Genomic DNA, 16,885 nt, shown 5'->3' on the forward strand with positions numbered 1-16,885 from the left:
TGAGTAGAAGTATTACTAAAATTAGGATGCGCTTACCCTGAAATAATGTTTCAAGTTTTTATTTCTAGCATCAAGAAAACGACCTGGCAACTCTTGAGAAAGCTTCTACATGTACAAACCACAGCAACAAAAAACTCACAGAGTCTCAAACAGATTTAACTCCGTCAAAACAACATTCTGTGAATCACTTGGATTTTTTACTTCAAGCTCACAGTTTATCCAATGAAGATTTTCTCAATTTTTTACCCGAACAGTCAACTCATTAATCCTTTGGATGATGACAACCTACCCAAGGCCAAATCTGGTTTTATAAAACAAGCTTCCCATTTTAAAATTATCTATAATAAAAGCTACCGTTTAATTTTCATGTTAATTTGTGATCCAAATACTAGCTTAATAGCAACTAAATACTTCATTCCTTTCAAAATTAATTGAAAAAAGACAGCTTATTTCTGTAGAAATATGGTAACAAAAGGGTCAACTGACATCAATTTAACATTTAACCAGTCGACATGATAGAACATTAGCCACTACACACATTTTTTTTCTCTCCTTGTTTTTTTCTGTGTCCCTTTCTGTAGAAGAGCGTAGGCTTGAAACGTAAAAGACTTTTCCTATTCCTGAGCGTTATACAAATACACTTGTTTGTTTTGTACACCACCTGTCTTCGTCTTTTGTTTTTTTCATAAACTCTCCCTAACATTTAACCATATACTTTCTTCAACATGAAGGTTTCCAATTTTTAGAATTAGTACTTTAGAGCTTTTTTTAATACACACACACACACACATCTGTGCGTGTGTGTGTGTGTTTGTTGTGTGTAAAAAACATTCAAATTGTAATGACAATTAACCTAAGAGTTAGGAACTCCAAAAAATGGTGATGGTCTGTGTTGGCAATTAGTGAGCATAAATCTATTCAAAAACGGAATAAAATGGTGAACTATGGAGAAAAGTTCAATATTTTAGAAAAGAAAAAAAATCTGGTGAAACATTTCCATCAACTTTTTCTGAACCATTTACATCACTACTTAGCCTGTTCAAAAGCCACAACTCTGAGAAAGATGGTGATTTGTTGCAGCTATTATTCAAAATAATCTGAGCAAAGAGAAGTTAACTCAACAATATGAACATAAGCACCAAACACATATATTTTCATATCCATTCATCTCATGATAAACAGATGAGTATATAATCAATTTGATTGATTACAATTGGAAATTTGTATTTTTTCCTTTCTATTAAAATAAAAATATTTAAACTGACTAAAATTTATATTTACTTCACCATCACAGAAATTGTTATTAAATCCTTTTGATATCAGCCCACCTGACACAAAACTCTTGTTCTTTGGATACTAACTTGTTGTTTTAACTCTTTAGCATTCAGATTTTTGAAAAATGTAATGCTTATTTAGTCGCATTCATTTCAATTAATCATGCTTACGAACCACATGGTTCCGGGTTCAGTCCCACTGCGTGGCACCATGGGCAAGTGTCTTCTACTATAGCTTCGGGCCGACCAAAGCCATGTAAGTGGATTTGGGAGACAGAAACTGAAAGAAGCCCATCTTATATATATATATGTGTGTGTGTGTGTGTGTGTGTGTGTGTGTATATATATATATGTATGTGTGTGTGTGTGTGTGTGTGTATGTTTGTGTTTGTCCCCGTAACTTAGCGGTTTGGCAAAGAGAATGATAAAATAAGTACTAGGCTTACAAAGAATAAGTCCTGGGGTCGATTTGCTCGACTAAAGGCGGTGCTCCAGCATGGCCACAGTCAAATGACTGAAACAAGTAAAAGAGTATGCATTACCTTGTAGCCTTGAGATTACAATGATGTGATTGTGTATTTCTAGAATAATACTGTAGGGTAAATGTGAGAGGCTGGATTTGGCCAGTTTCAACATAAAACAGAATATTTTGCCCGGATATACTCTTTACTCTTTTACTTGTTTCAGTCATTTGACTGCGGCCATGCTAGAGCACCACCTTTAATCGAGCAACTCGACCCCGGGACTTATTCTTTGTAAGCCCAGTACTTATTCTATCGGTCTCTTTTTGCCAAACCGCTAAGTGACGGGGACATAAACACACCACCATCGGTTGTCAAGCAATGCTAGGGGGACAAACACAGACACACAAACATATATATATATATATATACATATATCCGACAGGTTTCTTTCAGTTTCTGTCTATCAAATCCACTCACAAGGCTTTGGTCGGCCCGAGGTTATAGTAGAAGACACTTGCACAAGGTGCCACGCAGTGGGACTGAACCCGGAACCATGTGGTTGGTAAGCAAGCTACTTACCACACAGCCACTCCTATGGCTGGTTTAAATGCTAAAAGGTTAAAAAGAACAACAACTCTCCCTTCAAAACTTAATTTATGTTCCAAACACCAGCTTAATAATGACAAAAGTTTACTAAATTCTTGACTGTTTTCAGAATTATTTGAAACAAAGTGGTTGGTGTTAGGAAGGACACCCAGCCTTAGAAAACCTTGCCAAATCAGACTGGAGTCTGGTGCAGCCTTCCAGCGTGCCAACTCTGGTCAAACTGGACAACCAATGCCAGCATGGACAACAGACATTAAATGATGATGATTATTCCACCCACCTTTACTACTGTAGCACAAAGAAGGGTAGTATTTGCCGGCCACTGCTATTTTGTTGCAGCAACAGGCCTTATCAGATGTTATATTTTGGAGACTTCTACATCCTAATGGAAGACCACTGAAGTACATCGATGTAACTGGCAGAGACGCATGACATGAAACTGAGGACCTACCAGAGTTCCTTGGCACAGCATTGTGACACAGCAAAGAAAGTCTACAATATATATGACTGCTTGTACCACAATTACTTAGTCATAGTAAGCCAAACTAAATCCACTGTATTGAACAGTTTTAAATGAGTGGCAAAGTTATTAACAACAAATGATGAGGAATTAAAGCCAAGTCACTGAAGCCACGGCTTGGATTCAGAAGTCCTCAAAATTTGAAAATTATAAAAAGGTTTTAAATTCCACGCTTAGCAATATTATTAACAGGTATCTTGTATGCTTAGCAGTTAATTGGTTATATTAACTTCATCATCATCATTTAACGTCCGCTTTCCATGCTAGCAAGGGTTGGACGATTTGACTGGTGGACCAGATGGCTGCACCAGGCTCCAATCTGATCTGGCAGAGTTTCTACAGCTGGATGCCCTTCCTAACGCCAACCACTCCGAGAGTGTAGTGAGTGCTTTTACATGCCACTGGCGGCACGAGGGCCAGTTTGGTGGTACTGGCAACAGCCACGCCCAAATGGTGCTTTTTACGTGCCACCTGCACAGGAGCCAGTCCAGCGGCACTGGTAACGATCTCGCTCGAATGTTTCATGTGCCACCAGCACAAGTGCTAGTAAGGCGACGCGATAACGGTCACACTCGAATGGTGCGGTTAATTTAGAAAATAAATCGGAATAAAACTGCTTTAGCAGTTAGTAGCATTGAGAGATCCTTATCATACTAACTGAAAATTCAACAATTTTCTTTTTTTTTTTACAGTGTTAACAAAATTTATTACAATTAAATTCAAAATGATATTTTCATAAATAAAAATTATAAATTAAAATATTATGTACATTAAATAGAAAAAGTTCAAATATGAAGTTCAGTCCGTCAATCTCTCCATTCAAAGTGAGAAATTATATAAAACCAAGAACAAAGACACAAAAGGAAAAAGAGAAACAGAACAGCTGGATGAGAGAGAGAGAGAGACAGAGAAAGAGACAGAGAGAGCAAGAGGTGGAAGAAGAAAAGAGAGCGAAATGAAAAATTCTAACTTGTAAATGAGAAGCTTTATAAGCAACTTCTCCAGCAAATTTGGTTTGAACATCATAGAGATTCCGAAACATGATTTTTTTTTTTTTTTGAGTGGGGGAAAGGGGATTTAGCTAAAATGGGTGACAAAAAAAAATAATGAAATAAAAAAAAAAAAGACAAATATTTCAATAAATAAAGAAAGAAAATGTTAGTTTAAGGGAAGTTAAACAAAAAAAAAAAAATCAAACTGTTTTAATGCACAATATTTAAAACAATATATATATTATATCAAGCATTTTCTTGATGGTAATAGCAAATATGAAGAGTTTTTTTTTTATATTGCCAGAACACCCCACCCCCCCATACATACACACGCACACACATGCAGACACACACACACACACTGCAGTATGGAAATGGGGGTGGGGGGAAGAAAGAACAAATTGGTTTCCTGATGGTGTCAGCATAAGTTATCCTTCCAAACATTTCACACTCTTTTTTTTAAGTATTACAAATGCAATATGCTCCACAAACAAATAAATAAATACAACATATGGTTGCCTTTTTTTTCTCCTTCTTTTTCGGAGAGGGAAGGATGACTTTCGTACTATGTCACTAAATCATAAAGACCGTCAAAAGAAACACAAAAAAAAAAAAAAGAAATGATAAAAAAAAAAAAAAAAAAGGAAAAGAAAAACTGTAGGTAGGTTGATTTGTCCTGAGATAGCTGCTGGCTGACATCTGACAGGTGTGCAGAGTAGGAGTTACATCAAATGGACAAGGTCTGGCAGGTCGTTCCAGTGGTGCGGAGAAATTGCGAACCAGCTCTTCGTTACAGTAGCCATAAACAGGTCACAGCTGGCTTCAAGCAAATTCAATTACAAATTCCACCATTCATAGCTGACCTGGCTGTTATTGGACTCAAGATTGTGGACAATAGTTTCTGGAATTTCATGCTGGAACCAAAGGCGGTGCAACTGCTTGTAGTGTTCTTCGCTGAGACAGAGGGGATTGCCTCTCCTGAAAAACAAATTAGAAAGATTTTTTTATTAGAGTTAAGAAACTAAATGGGGGAAACTATTGCATAATGGAATGATTAATTGCATATTTATTCTGAACACTTAAAAGCACCCAGTCCACACTGTAAAGGGGTTGGTGTTCAGAAGGGCATCCAGCTGTAAAAAACCTTGCCAAAATTTACCTCACCTGTGCTTGTCATCATCATCATCGTTTAACGTTTGTTTTCCATGCTAGCATGGGTTGGACGATTCGACCGGGGTCTGCCTGGGAAGCCAGGAGGCTGCACCAGGCTCGTCTGATCTGGCAGCATTTCTACAGCTGGATGTCCTTCCTAACACCAACCACTCCGTGAGTGTAGTGGGTGCTTTTTACATGCCACCGGCACAGGTGCCAGGGGAGGCTGGCAACGGCCACGATTGGTTGGTGCCTTTTACATGCCACTGGCACAGCACGAAGTCCACTCTGCTGAGTGGTTGGTGTTAGGAAGGGCATCCAAACTGCCAAAACAGTCACAGAAGTCTGGTGGAGGCTTCGGCCTGGCCAGCTTTTGTGGTAGCATCCCACATGGATGTTAAATGATGATGATGATGACATCTAGGCAGGTTCAGAAGCAAAATATGCTAATCAGTATAACGCATGTCATAGGAGAATGACTTCTTCCTTTTATGACAGTCCGTTCAATACACTCAGCTTATTGGTACAGCATTCTGGGACACTGGTCTTTTGACATAGAGCCATTTCATCAGCCAGAAGCAGTTGAAACCCTAGGCCTAGACAAAGCTGCTGGCTTTGTTTATACTTTCAGATCTGCAGGCTGATAAAAAAATTGTTCTTTGAACACTGTACAGTGAGATCTGCTAAGATTAATCCCATACTTATTCATGACTAGCAGTATCGCCCGGCGTTGCTCGGGTTTGTAAGGGAAATAACTATATAAGCATTTTTAGAGATGTAAAGTATAATAGCCATCTCAATATGGCTAAACACAAAGGGGGGGGGTTACTGTAGCTTTTTACGTTCTGAGATTTAATAATAAATTTTTAGAGAGTTACTTCCCTTATATATGCCAAAAATGCATTAAAAATGGGAAAAATTGATGGTAAATTTTTTTTTAAATCGTAGACTCATGCTAATACCCAGAAGGGCTCGATATGAATCACGACTATAAGATACCCGGTTTTGGTTAAACTGCACCGCAAAATGTGGGAGCAGTTAGGAATCTAAATCGTAGGAGACAGACAGCACACAACCTCTCTTTTATATATAAAGATATATCTAAGCAGGTTCAGAAGCAAAATATTCTGGTCATTGTAGTGTACATCATAGGAGGAGAATAACTTCTCCCTTTTACGACAATAGTGCCTTTTGTTGTATAAGGGTCCCTTCAATTGGGAGTTGAGATATTATTGTTTCAGTTCAGGACAGTTAGGTAAAAAAAAAAAATGGTGTGGATGAGAAGTTTGCTTTCCAACCATGTGGCCTTGGATTCAGTCCTACTGTGGTGAACCTTGGGCAAGTCTTCTACTACAGTCCCAGACTGACCAAAGCCTTGAGAGTGGATTTGGTAGACAGAAACTGAAAGAAACCAATCATATAGTGTGTGTGTGTGTGTGTGTGAGCATTTATGTACCACCACCACTTGACAACTGGTGTTGGTGTGTTTACATCCCTGTAACTTAGCCATTCAGCAAAAGACCCTGGTAGAATAAGTACCAGGCTTTACAAAAAAAAAAATGCCTACGGTTGATTCATTTCACAAAAAAATCCTTGATGGGGGTGCCCCAGCATGGCCACAGTCTAATAACTGAAACTAGTAACAGATAAAATATATAAAATATTTTAAGAGGTGAAATGATGAAGAACTGGGCTCGAGATCCGTCAGTAACACTGCAGCTCCACTGTTTTAGGGGAAGTATTTGAGACAAGATGAATGAAAGAGCAGAGGTTTGTGAAAATAAATATTAAAAAATTATAAGAGTATTGATGAAAACATAACAAGGGACTCACTTTAGCAGCTGATCAGTTTCCCCATAATCATCAAGGTAGGGAGCTGTTTGAAAACAGCCTTTGTTCTGGCCAGCTAGCAAAAATATCTGACAATCACGTATTCTACAAAGAAAGACCAAAAAAAAAAAAAATCAGCAAACAATTTCATAAAAACAATTATTTAATGTTTATTAAACATTACCTATTTCTTTTACTACCCACAAGGGGCCAAACACAGAAGGAACAAACGGATTAAGTCGATTAGATCAACCCCAGTACGTAACTGGTACTTATTTAATCGACCCTGAAAGGATGAAAGGCAAAGTCGACCTCGGCAGAATTTGAACTCAGAACGTAGTGGCAGACGAAATACTGCTAAACATTTCACCCGGCGTGCTAACGTTTCTGCCAGTTCGCCGCCTTATTAAACATTACCATTGTCAGTTTAATGTCACTTTTCTACATTGCTAAAACGGCCAGGACAACTTTGTTAACCCTTTTGTTACGGTATTTATTTCAAGATGCTCTGTGTTTCTTTCAATTACTTTAAATATAACAAAGAATTTAGTAAAATAACTTAGTTATCATTCAGCTAGTGTTAGGAACATAAATTGTGACCAAGGTTTGGTGGAAGATTTTAATTCAAAAATTATGAAAACAAGGCATTTGTACTCAGAGCCAAAGCCGATTTCAGGGATAAACAGCATGTTTGTTCCCATGAGTTCTGCATTATTGTACCTGCACTGTTTAAATTTCAGAAATTTGACTTCATCACCAACAACTCTACTGCCAGAATGGCCTAATTCTTCAAGGAGCATTGTCCAGTGTCGCTAATGTTGTCCATAATAGTGTAGTCATCATCCTAACTGCATCAAATATGAGCTCACAAAGGAGCCTCTGCACAGTCTATCTACTGAAAGCTAACACCCAACTTACTCTTCAATTACATTTTACAGTCTTAGAAAAAAAAATTTAAAAAAAAGGACATTTGAAAATTTTAGTCCTAGATACACTGTGTGAACAAAAGACAGAATGGCTAGAATGTCTTTGATTATAAGTTTGCAAGAACAGGTCTGACCTGAGATTAAGCAATAATACCCAAATGTTTTCAGGTTCCCCATTACAATTCAATATTGCGTATTTAGCAGACCAAACTGAATTCAGTCCACTACAGAGAAATAAACACGTCCCATAATCATACAGTTATTAGTTTATAATCAGACTGATACAGGGTTTATATACTGGTCTCAAATTTTGACACAAGGCCAGCAAGCTCAGGGGAAGGAGTAAGTCAATTACATCGACCCCAGTATGCAACTGGTACTTATTTTATCAACTGTGGAAGGATGAAAGACAAAGTCAATCTTGGAATTTGAGAAGCCCAGTGTGCTAATGATTCTGTCAGCGGTGAACTGGCAGAATCGTTAGCACGCCAGGCAAAATGCTTAGCGGTATTTTGTCTGCCGTTACATTCTGAGTTCAAATTCCACCAAGGTCGACTTTGCCTTTCATCCTTTTGAGGTCGATAAATTAAGTACCAGTTACGCACTGGGGTCGATGTAATCGACTTAATCCCTTTGTCTGTCCTTGTTTGTCCTCTCTGTGTTTAGCCCCTTGTGGGTAGTAAAGAAATAGGTATTTCGTCTGCTGTTACGTTCTGAGTTCAAATTCCGCTGAGGTCAACTTTGCCTTTCATCCTTTCGGGGTCGATAAATTAAGTACCAGTTACGCACTGGGGTCGATGTAATCAACTTAATCCGTGTGTCTGTCCTTGTTTGTCCCCTCTATGTTTAGCCCCTTGTGGGTGGTAAAGAAATAGGATTCTGTCAGCTCACAGCCTTATAGGGCTTATCTATTAAATTCACCTGCTTATCAACCATACAATGGGACAGATTAGTATAAAATATAAATTCAATGACATTTGTGTATGCACATACAAGCCATATTTACCTGAGGAATATCCCAATACCAGCACCGCAAACATGTGAGTGTGCAGTTGCTGCACCAACTAATTTTTTGTCCACTTCTACTTGACAACAGTAGCTATGGGAACAGAGGACTTGACCACAGACAAGGCACATTGTTGGTACACGGCTCTCATCTCCAGATGACCGGGGACAGCTGTGGAAGGGGAGAAAAAAAACAAGATTACAAATAAACTGCATAACATTAGAACTGCAGAACAGTAAACAACCAACGACCTCAATCAGTAAACAACAGTGAACAATTGATTATTTCCAGCCTCTGGGTGTGATACGTTAATATTTAGCTCCAATGTTTTACAGATTGTTGCTTTCCAGACTCACCCATATGCGTGTACGTGTATATGTATGCATGCATAAATATCAATACATATACATAGGTGAAAGAGAGGAAGAGGGAGAAAGATAACAAGACAGAGAGAGAGACAGACAGATAGATAGATATATAGTTAGCAAGCTAGATAGATAGATCGACAGACAGACAGACCGTCAGATAGACAGATAAACTGAGACGAAAATAGCTTAGCAACTGATCAAAAATTTCTATCAAAAGTTTGATGTCTATTATGTTTCTGAAATGCAAAAGGTAGGCCTTTTCGGTTGTTTGGGATGCTGCATGTAAAGAAATGTATTATCGTTGGTCGAAGAGCCAGATACGTTCTTTTAACCAGTTGGGGTCTTAGAATATATTCTGGAATTCGACGCTACTTCATTATCCAACGACTACTGGATATACAAAGGAAAGAAGACGAATCTGAAGTATGACTTGCCCCAACACCAATTGATACCAGTTTTATGTTAGTGTTTAATTCTTCAGCATTTAAACTGACCATATCCGGCCAAAAATATCCTACGTGTTTCGTGTTCAGACTGACCTGATCCAGCCTATCACACCTACTCTACAATGTCATTTGAACAGTAAACAATCGCATCATCAAAATCTCAAAGCTAAGAGATAATGCAGGATTAATTCAAAAGAGTGTAAATAAATAAGCATTACATTTGACAGGAGAATCTGAACGCTAAAGGGTTAATAATGGCTGGATAAGTCGAAACACACTAATCTTCTGCTATACATCTTGACATCTAAACAGCTGAAACCCCAAATCAGCCATTGTTGGACAAATGTATCTGAGGGTGTTTCTAATTACAGAAAAAGGAGTTTGAGCGGTTACTCTTGTATGTGTATATGTGTGCCCATATTTAGGAAGATATTTTGAAAATAGATGGCAGATGTGATTAATTTATTTACTTTGTAGGGTTAGAGATGTATTAATAGTGGCAACTCAGACTGCAGCATGGACAAAGATGTCTCCATGAGGCTTGCAAAAGCAGAAGCCTCACTTTAGCTGACTTAGGACACATGTGTGGGCCGAACGAGGCATCAGACTTTCCACCAAGCTGGCAGTCTATAGGGCAGTTGTCATCACATCTCTGCTCTACAGCGGTGGACGTGGACGCTGTATAAGAGGCAAATGCAAGTACTTGACCAGTTCAACCTCTGCTGCTTACGATGAATCATGGGAATTTCCTGGGAGAACAGAGTCTCCAACACTGAGGTGCTTCGCAGAGCCGAAACATCTGGGATCGAAGCCCTTATCATGAAGGTCCAGCTCTGGTGGGTCGGACATGTAGTCCGAATGGTCGACGTACGTCTACCAAAGATGACCTTCTTCCCTGAGCTGGGTTCCGGAGCAAGAAACCCTGGAAGACCACTGAAGCGATTCAAGGAGAGCCTGAAAACTTCCCTTGAGGCCTGCAGCACCTGGCATCCAGCTGTCCAAAAAGGTGTTAGGCTGTTCGAGGAAAAGCACCTCAAGAGCCTGGACCCGAAGCGACAAGCCCGAAAAGAGAGGATCCCCAACCCTACTTCTGCTGTTACGTGCCCAACATGTGGCTGCATCAGCGTGTCCGCCTTTGGGCTCCACTCCAACTTCAGGCGTCACTGACGTCATTATCGAACCCAACAGACTTCCATTATAATATTGGCAATTAGACTTACGTGTAACTTGAAACTTGATTCATTAGTTCACTGTAATCTTTAGGTAACTTGACCAAATGATTCAGCGGTAAAGGATATCTAATAATCTTCTGGTTACTTGCTGTGAAGTGGTCTTTGATGGATGGATGGCTGCACCACCTGTGGAAAGATACAAATTATGAAGAAACTGAAGAAACAACACATACATACATCCACACATATAAATATTGTAGGTAGAGAAAGAGGAGCAGGCATGGTTGTATGGTTAAGAACTTCACTTCACAGCCTTGTGGTTTCGTGATTGGTCCAATTGTGTAACATCTTAGACGTTTACCATAATCTCCAGTTGATTAATGCAATGTGAATGGAATTGGTAGACGAAAACCATATTGAAGCTTGTGCGTGTGTATAAATGCTAGTTCTGCATGTTCCTCATTAACCGTGATCGACCAGGCTATCAGATGTTGCTACACATCGCTGGTCACAATGCGCTTTGCATTGTTTTAGCCTTCAAATGATGCCACCCCGCTGGCTAAGCGAGCAGGCCAACAGAAGAAAGAGTGAGAGAAAGTTGTGGCGAAAGAGTACAGCAGGTGTTTTCACTCAATAAACACTCACAACGCCTGGTCTGGGAATCGAAACTGCGATCCTACGACCGCAAGTCCGCTGCCTTAACTACAGGGCCATTGTGCCTCCACTCCTCATTAACACCAAGCAAAAAATAGTGACGTCCACATTCTCCAATAAACAAACAATCTGTAGTTCAGCAGACAAAAGCAGACCAGTAGAGTGAAAAATAGCCAACATGTAAAACAAGTAAGAGTTGGTGACAGGAAGAGCATCCGCTTGTAGAAAATCTGCTTCAATAAGTTTTTGTCTTACCTTAGCATGGAAGGTGGACATTAACTGATGATGATGGTTGGACTTCAAGCAATGTTAATAATTGTTAGCAGTGAAAGGCCAAACAAAGTTATCTTTGTTTAATTAAGTATTACATATGTTCATTAATTAGAGATTTTGATATGAATTTATAGAGGACCTAGTTTTAGAACAACGACATTTCTAAAAGGATTTATGTGAAAAAAAAAAAAAAAGCATTATTAAAAAGAAAGATTAACAAACCTAGCCATGAGTTCAGAAATAATATCTCCTTGATTTTCAAATAATGTAGTCAATTTTGTAGGGAGGGCTAGAAATCGACAAATATATTCAAACTGGTTGCTGGAGTTCTCTGAAAGAGAGAGAGAGTGAGAGATAAAAAAAAGTCAGGGCTTCTAACTTCTTGGCCAGAAATAGTACAACTATTAGTCTAATACAAATAAAACAAAACATGAAACTCAATATTTCATTTTTGTGTTTGGTTTGCCAGATTCTTGATGTGAACTCATGTTGAAACATATTCTGCTGTATCTTGGGAGGGTCATAATGCCAATAATAAACACACACACAAGTATTATTTCACTTCTTTTACTATTATTATTATTATTAGTATGGTGGTAAGCTGGCAGAGTCATTAGCATGCCAGGCAAAATGGTCAACAGCATTTCATCCGTCTTTATATGCTAAGTTTAAATTCCACTTTGCCTTCCAAGCCTTGAAGGTCACTAGAATAAGTATTGATGAGCAATGGTGTCCATGTAACCAGCTTACCTCTCCTCAGAAAGTGCTAGCCTTGTGTCAAACTTTGAAACCATTATTATTATTATTATTATTGTTGTTATTGTTATTATTATTAGTCAATTGGTTAATCATTTAACCAATTGACTAATCAATTGATTGGTCAATCAATCAGATAGATTTGTCAAAGTCCTTTTCTCACTATTTGTAATAAGCCCTCTCAACATCAGGTCTACTGAAGCAGACAAACCTACCCAATTGATGGATTCACTGAATGATTAATCAAAACACAACCTACTAGTTAATCAGTTAATAGTTAACCAATAGTTGACTAATAATAATAAAGGGAGTGAAATAGAAGCAGCGCATGTATTTATTATTCTTTTCTACTCAAGGTACAAGGCCCGAAATGGAGGGAGGAGTCGATTAGATCAACCCCAGTACGCAACTGGTACTTAATTTATTGACCCCCCACCCCGGATGAAAGGCAAAATTGATCTCAGTGGAATCTGAACCCAGAACATACAGGCAAAATATTGCTAAGCATTTCACCCAGCGTGATAACATTTACTTCTTTATTGCCCACAAGGGGCTAAACATAGAGGGGACAAACAAGGACAGACACACGGATTAAGTCGATTACATCGACCCCAGTGTGTAACTGTTACATAATTTATCGACCCCGAAAGGATGAAAGGCAAAGTCGACCTAGGCGGAATTTGAATTCAGAATGTAACGCTAGACGAAATACCACAAAGCATTTCGCCCGGTGTGCTAACGTTTCTGCCAGCTCACCGCTTTAGCGCATATATTTATTATTGGCATAACGTCTCTCCTGAGATACAACCAAATATTAATTGAATATTATCACAAATGTTTTTTTTTTTTAAATTGACTTTACATAATTCATAAATTTTGTAATTTTACAATTTCAATCATACAAAATCAAGAAGTAGGTTTGGTTTTGTTCTCCAAAGTTTAGTTTCCTGTTTGTACCAAATGTTGTTATGTTATTTACCTTGAAGCTCAGGAGGTGTGGAAACTCCTGTAATGCAATGATACATAAGTGCGGCACATCGCAAGAAAGGCAGACAGGCTTGTTTGAGATGAGTGGCGAGTGTCCAAGGACATACTTCACACGCATCACAACTCAATCTAGAGTAAATAGACAAGAACAAACGAAACAAGGAGTAAGAAGTCTGAAAGGAACAACACAGCTCAACATAAAAATAGTTTGAGGAGCATAGACATGATGAACATGGAAGAAAAACAATGGATCTTTTCGGTTTGACCGGCAGTTTTTAACATAATTTCCACGTAACTAAAAAATTTTAAACTTCGTATACTGGTAGAATGTGTTTATAAAACATCTTTTTCTCTTGGCTTTATTGAGAAAATTCTACAGTTTGTAAGTTATTTGTTGTTTTTTTTTTCCTTCAATTTCTGCAATTTCAACCAATCAATGACGTCTATTGAGTTAAAAAGCATTCTGTGCCGTATGAATATGTCCCTCGTTTAAGAAACAGATTGGGTTTATTTACATTTGTGAAGAAAAAAAGATACCCTTCCCCCACCCCTAACCCTAAAATAGATTGAAATGCAATAGATCGATTCTAGGGTCATAATTATGGGTGACAATTTCATATGACACCGCTAGAAAAAACTGCTATTCAAACCGAAAAGATCCAAAATATTAAGTGGTAAATAACATGATAATTACCCAGCCTTCTCCCTTAGTTTCTTGTAGATTGTCACCAAACCGTCATCATCAGTATCGCATTCCATTTCCATCATATCTAAAAAAGTTTTTTAATATATTTTATATTAGAGAAACAGCTTAGAAATACAAGAATTGAAAGTTTAAGTATTCAGAAATGAGGGTTAGGTCTTTGTGACAGGTGATCACAGTTCGCCTTACTGGCACCTGTGCCGGTGACATGTGGGAAAAGATTCGAGCGAGGTCGTTGCCAGTACCGCCCCTGACTGGCCCCGGTGCCGGTGGCATGTAAAAAGCACCCACTACACTCTCGGAGTGGTTGGCGTTAGGAAAGGCATCCAGCTGTAGAAACACTGCCAGATCAACATTGGAGCCTGGTGCAGCCATCTGGTTCGCCAGTCCTCAGTCAAAATCGTCCAACCCATGCTAGCATGGAAAGCGGACGTTAAACGACGAACGAAGAGGCGTGGCTGCATGGTAAGTAGCTTGCTTCACAACTCCATGGCTCCAGGTTCACTCCCACTACATAGCACCTTGGGCAAGTGTCTTCTGCTATAGCCCCGGGCCGACCTATGCCTTGTGAGTGGATTTGGTAGATGGAAACTGAAAGAAACCCATTGTCTCTGTGTGTCTTTGTTTGTTCCCCAATCACCGCTTGATAACTGCTGTGTTTATGTCCCCATATCTTAGCTGGTCAGCCAAAGGGACAACTGAATAAGTATAACGCTTAAAAAAAAAATAAAAAATACTGGGGTCAATCCACTTGACTAAAGGCGGTGCCCCAGCATGGCCGACTGAAATAAGAAAAATAAAAATAAACACTTTTTAAAACTGTCTCCCTTATTCTGTTCCTTTCCTTACCCTCTTCCAACACTTCTCTTTTCTACATTCTTCTCAACTCCTCAACCTTTCTACTGGTCTTTCATTCTTTCTTCAAGCAATGGTCACCATGTAAAGATGCTCCACAAGGACGTTTTTACAAGGAGCAGTCAGTCCTTTTATTTACTATTTTCTCTTTTTCCTTTCTGTTGAAGAGCATAGGTTTGAAACAAAGACTTTCTCATTTTTCCCTAGCGTCAAACTAATACACCTGTTTGTTGTTCATACACCTGTCTTCATCTTTTGTTTTTCCATAAATGTCAACTATATATATATATCACCATCATCTTTAACATCTGTTTCCCATGCTGGCAAGCTCCACCAGGTTCCCATCTGATCTGGTTTGGTTTCTATCACTAGATGCCCTTCCACTCTACAGTGTGTGCTGGATGCTTTTTAAAGTGACACTGGCAATATATATATATATATATATATATATATATATATATATCCAGCTGTAGAAACACTGCCAGATCAGACCAGAGCCTGGTGCTGCCTTCTGGCTTCCCAGATCCCTGGTCGAACTGTCCAACCCATGCTAGCATGCAGAACGGATGTTAAACGATGATGATGATATATATAAAGAAAGAGAAAAACATGCACACACATACCTTGTGACTCTGGTTCATAGACAAGGAGAATCTGAACCAAGTGAGCAGTGAGAACCAATTGCAGGGCATGCTGATCATTGAGGCTGCCTGTGGGGAACGTAGTAAGCAGTGAAGTTTGCCCCTCAGCATAGAGAGTTGGCAACGACATTACCAACACAGTTAAGTAGTGAAACATATCTAAGTCAAGAATGCAGGGTGGTTCATGTTTTTTCTCCAAACCATCAGGAATTAATGCTGGAAAAGAAAACAAGAAAACATCAAAATCATGTTTTCCGAATGGTTGATCAAATATCAGAAACGAGAATATAAAATGTCAAAGATAAAGGATATATAATTCAAATATTAAAGGAACTTCCGAATCTACCAGTTTTTGAATTTTTTGTTTTTACTCAATTAGTCTGATTATATTAATTAATATAGCTCTAAAGCTAGTTCATGGAGAACTCTAGTGGATTCCTGCTTTGCAATACATTCCTGATATATTTTGAGAAACAGAGTGCATAGTGTGTGTGTGTAACAGGTCACTTTCAGTTTCTGTCTACTAAATTCATTTACAAGGCTTTGGTTAACTTGGGGATGTAGAGGATATTTGCCCAAGGTGCCGTGCAGAGGGACTGGACTTCAGACCACGATTGGTAAGCAAACTTCTCAATCATACAACCACGCCTGAACACTACTAATATGTGTGTGTGTGTGTGTGTGTGTGTGTTTATTAAAATAAACAAGGGTTAAAGTCGCTCGACTACTGATCACATGGTTATAAATTTAGATTTTACTAATCACTGTATTGTTGTTGTTGTTGTCCTCCTGAATAAAACACACAACTGTTTATTCCAGCTTTCTTGACAAAACCAGGCATTTCAGCCATAACCTTTCCATCTTTTCTCAAAGATGGTAAATGTAACATCATCCTGTATATCTTTCCTTTTAAAGATAGTTGCATGTGATTTAAGAGAATTGGATCCTTTGAGAGACTAGCAGAGGCAAGACCATTGGAAAGCTGCTACACAGTCGAGTTGGTTGAGCTGCTAGAAATAACACCTAAATTTCCATCAAATCACACCCTTCTTAGGAAAAAGGACACACAGGCACAGGAGTGGCTGTGTGGTAATAATAATAATAATAATAATAATAATAATAATAATTGTGTACAGTGCTCAGGTGCACTACAACTCATCTAAAGTGTATATATAATCAGGTGTAGTTTCGGCGGATTTCGGAAAGCATGAGGGCCTTAAAGGATGCAGTGTCATGGCAGTCAACAACTGACGCAGGCAG

At 38.7% G+C, this 16,885-nt stretch overlaps 2 protein-coding genes across 7 annotated transcripts in view; one reads left to right on the forward strand and one right to left on the reverse strand.

Moving 5' to 3' along the window:
• The window catches only part of LOC115217310 (centrosomal protein of 128 kDa-like), a 60,817-nt gene extending 59,553 nt beyond the window's left edge, over nt 1-1,264 (forward strand). For 2 of the 3 annotated variants that reach the window (XM_029786960.2, XM_029786959.2), the window contains exon 32: nt 69-1,264. In XM_029786960.2, coding sequence (XP_029642820.1) covers nt 69-266 — 198 coding nt within the window. In that variant the 3' untranslated portion in view covers nt 267-1,264. The remainder of the gene's footprint in view (nt 1-68) is intronic. The other variant, XM_036507097.1, reaches the window with a different exon arrangement.
• Nucleotides 1,265-4,100: 2,836 nt separating this feature from the next.
• Nucleotides 4,101-16,885, reverse strand: part of LOC115217033 (E3 ubiquitin-protein ligase UBR2) — a 118,413-nt gene continuing 105,628 nt past the window's right edge. For all 4 annotated transcript variants that reach the window (XM_036507100.1, XM_036507099.1, XM_036507098.1 and 1 more), the window contains exons 40-47: nt 15,608-15,841; nt 14,121-14,196; nt 13,419-13,555; nt 11,906-12,014; nt 10,805-10,942; nt 8,771-8,941; nt 6,842-6,943; nt 4,101-4,834 (exon numbers count right to left, since the gene is read on the reverse strand). In XM_036507100.1, the coding sequence (XP_036362993.1) occupies nt 4,693-4,834; nt 6,842-6,943; nt 8,771-8,941; nt 10,805-10,942; nt 11,906-12,014; nt 13,419-13,555; nt 14,121-14,196; nt 15,608-15,841 (1,109 nt within the window). In that variant the 3' untranslated portion in view covers nt 4,101-4,692. The remainder of the gene's footprint in view (nt 4,835-6,841; nt 6,944-8,770; nt 8,942-10,804; nt 10,943-11,905; nt 12,015-13,418; nt 13,556-14,120; nt 14,197-15,607; nt 15,842-16,885) is intronic.

Source organism: Octopus sinensis, linkage group LG11 (genome assembly GCF_006345805.1).
Source record: "Octopus sinensis linkage group LG11, ASM634580v1, whole genome shotgun sequence".
NCBI lineage: Eukaryota > Metazoa > Mollusca > Cephalopoda > Octopoda > Octopodidae > Octopus > Octopus sinensis.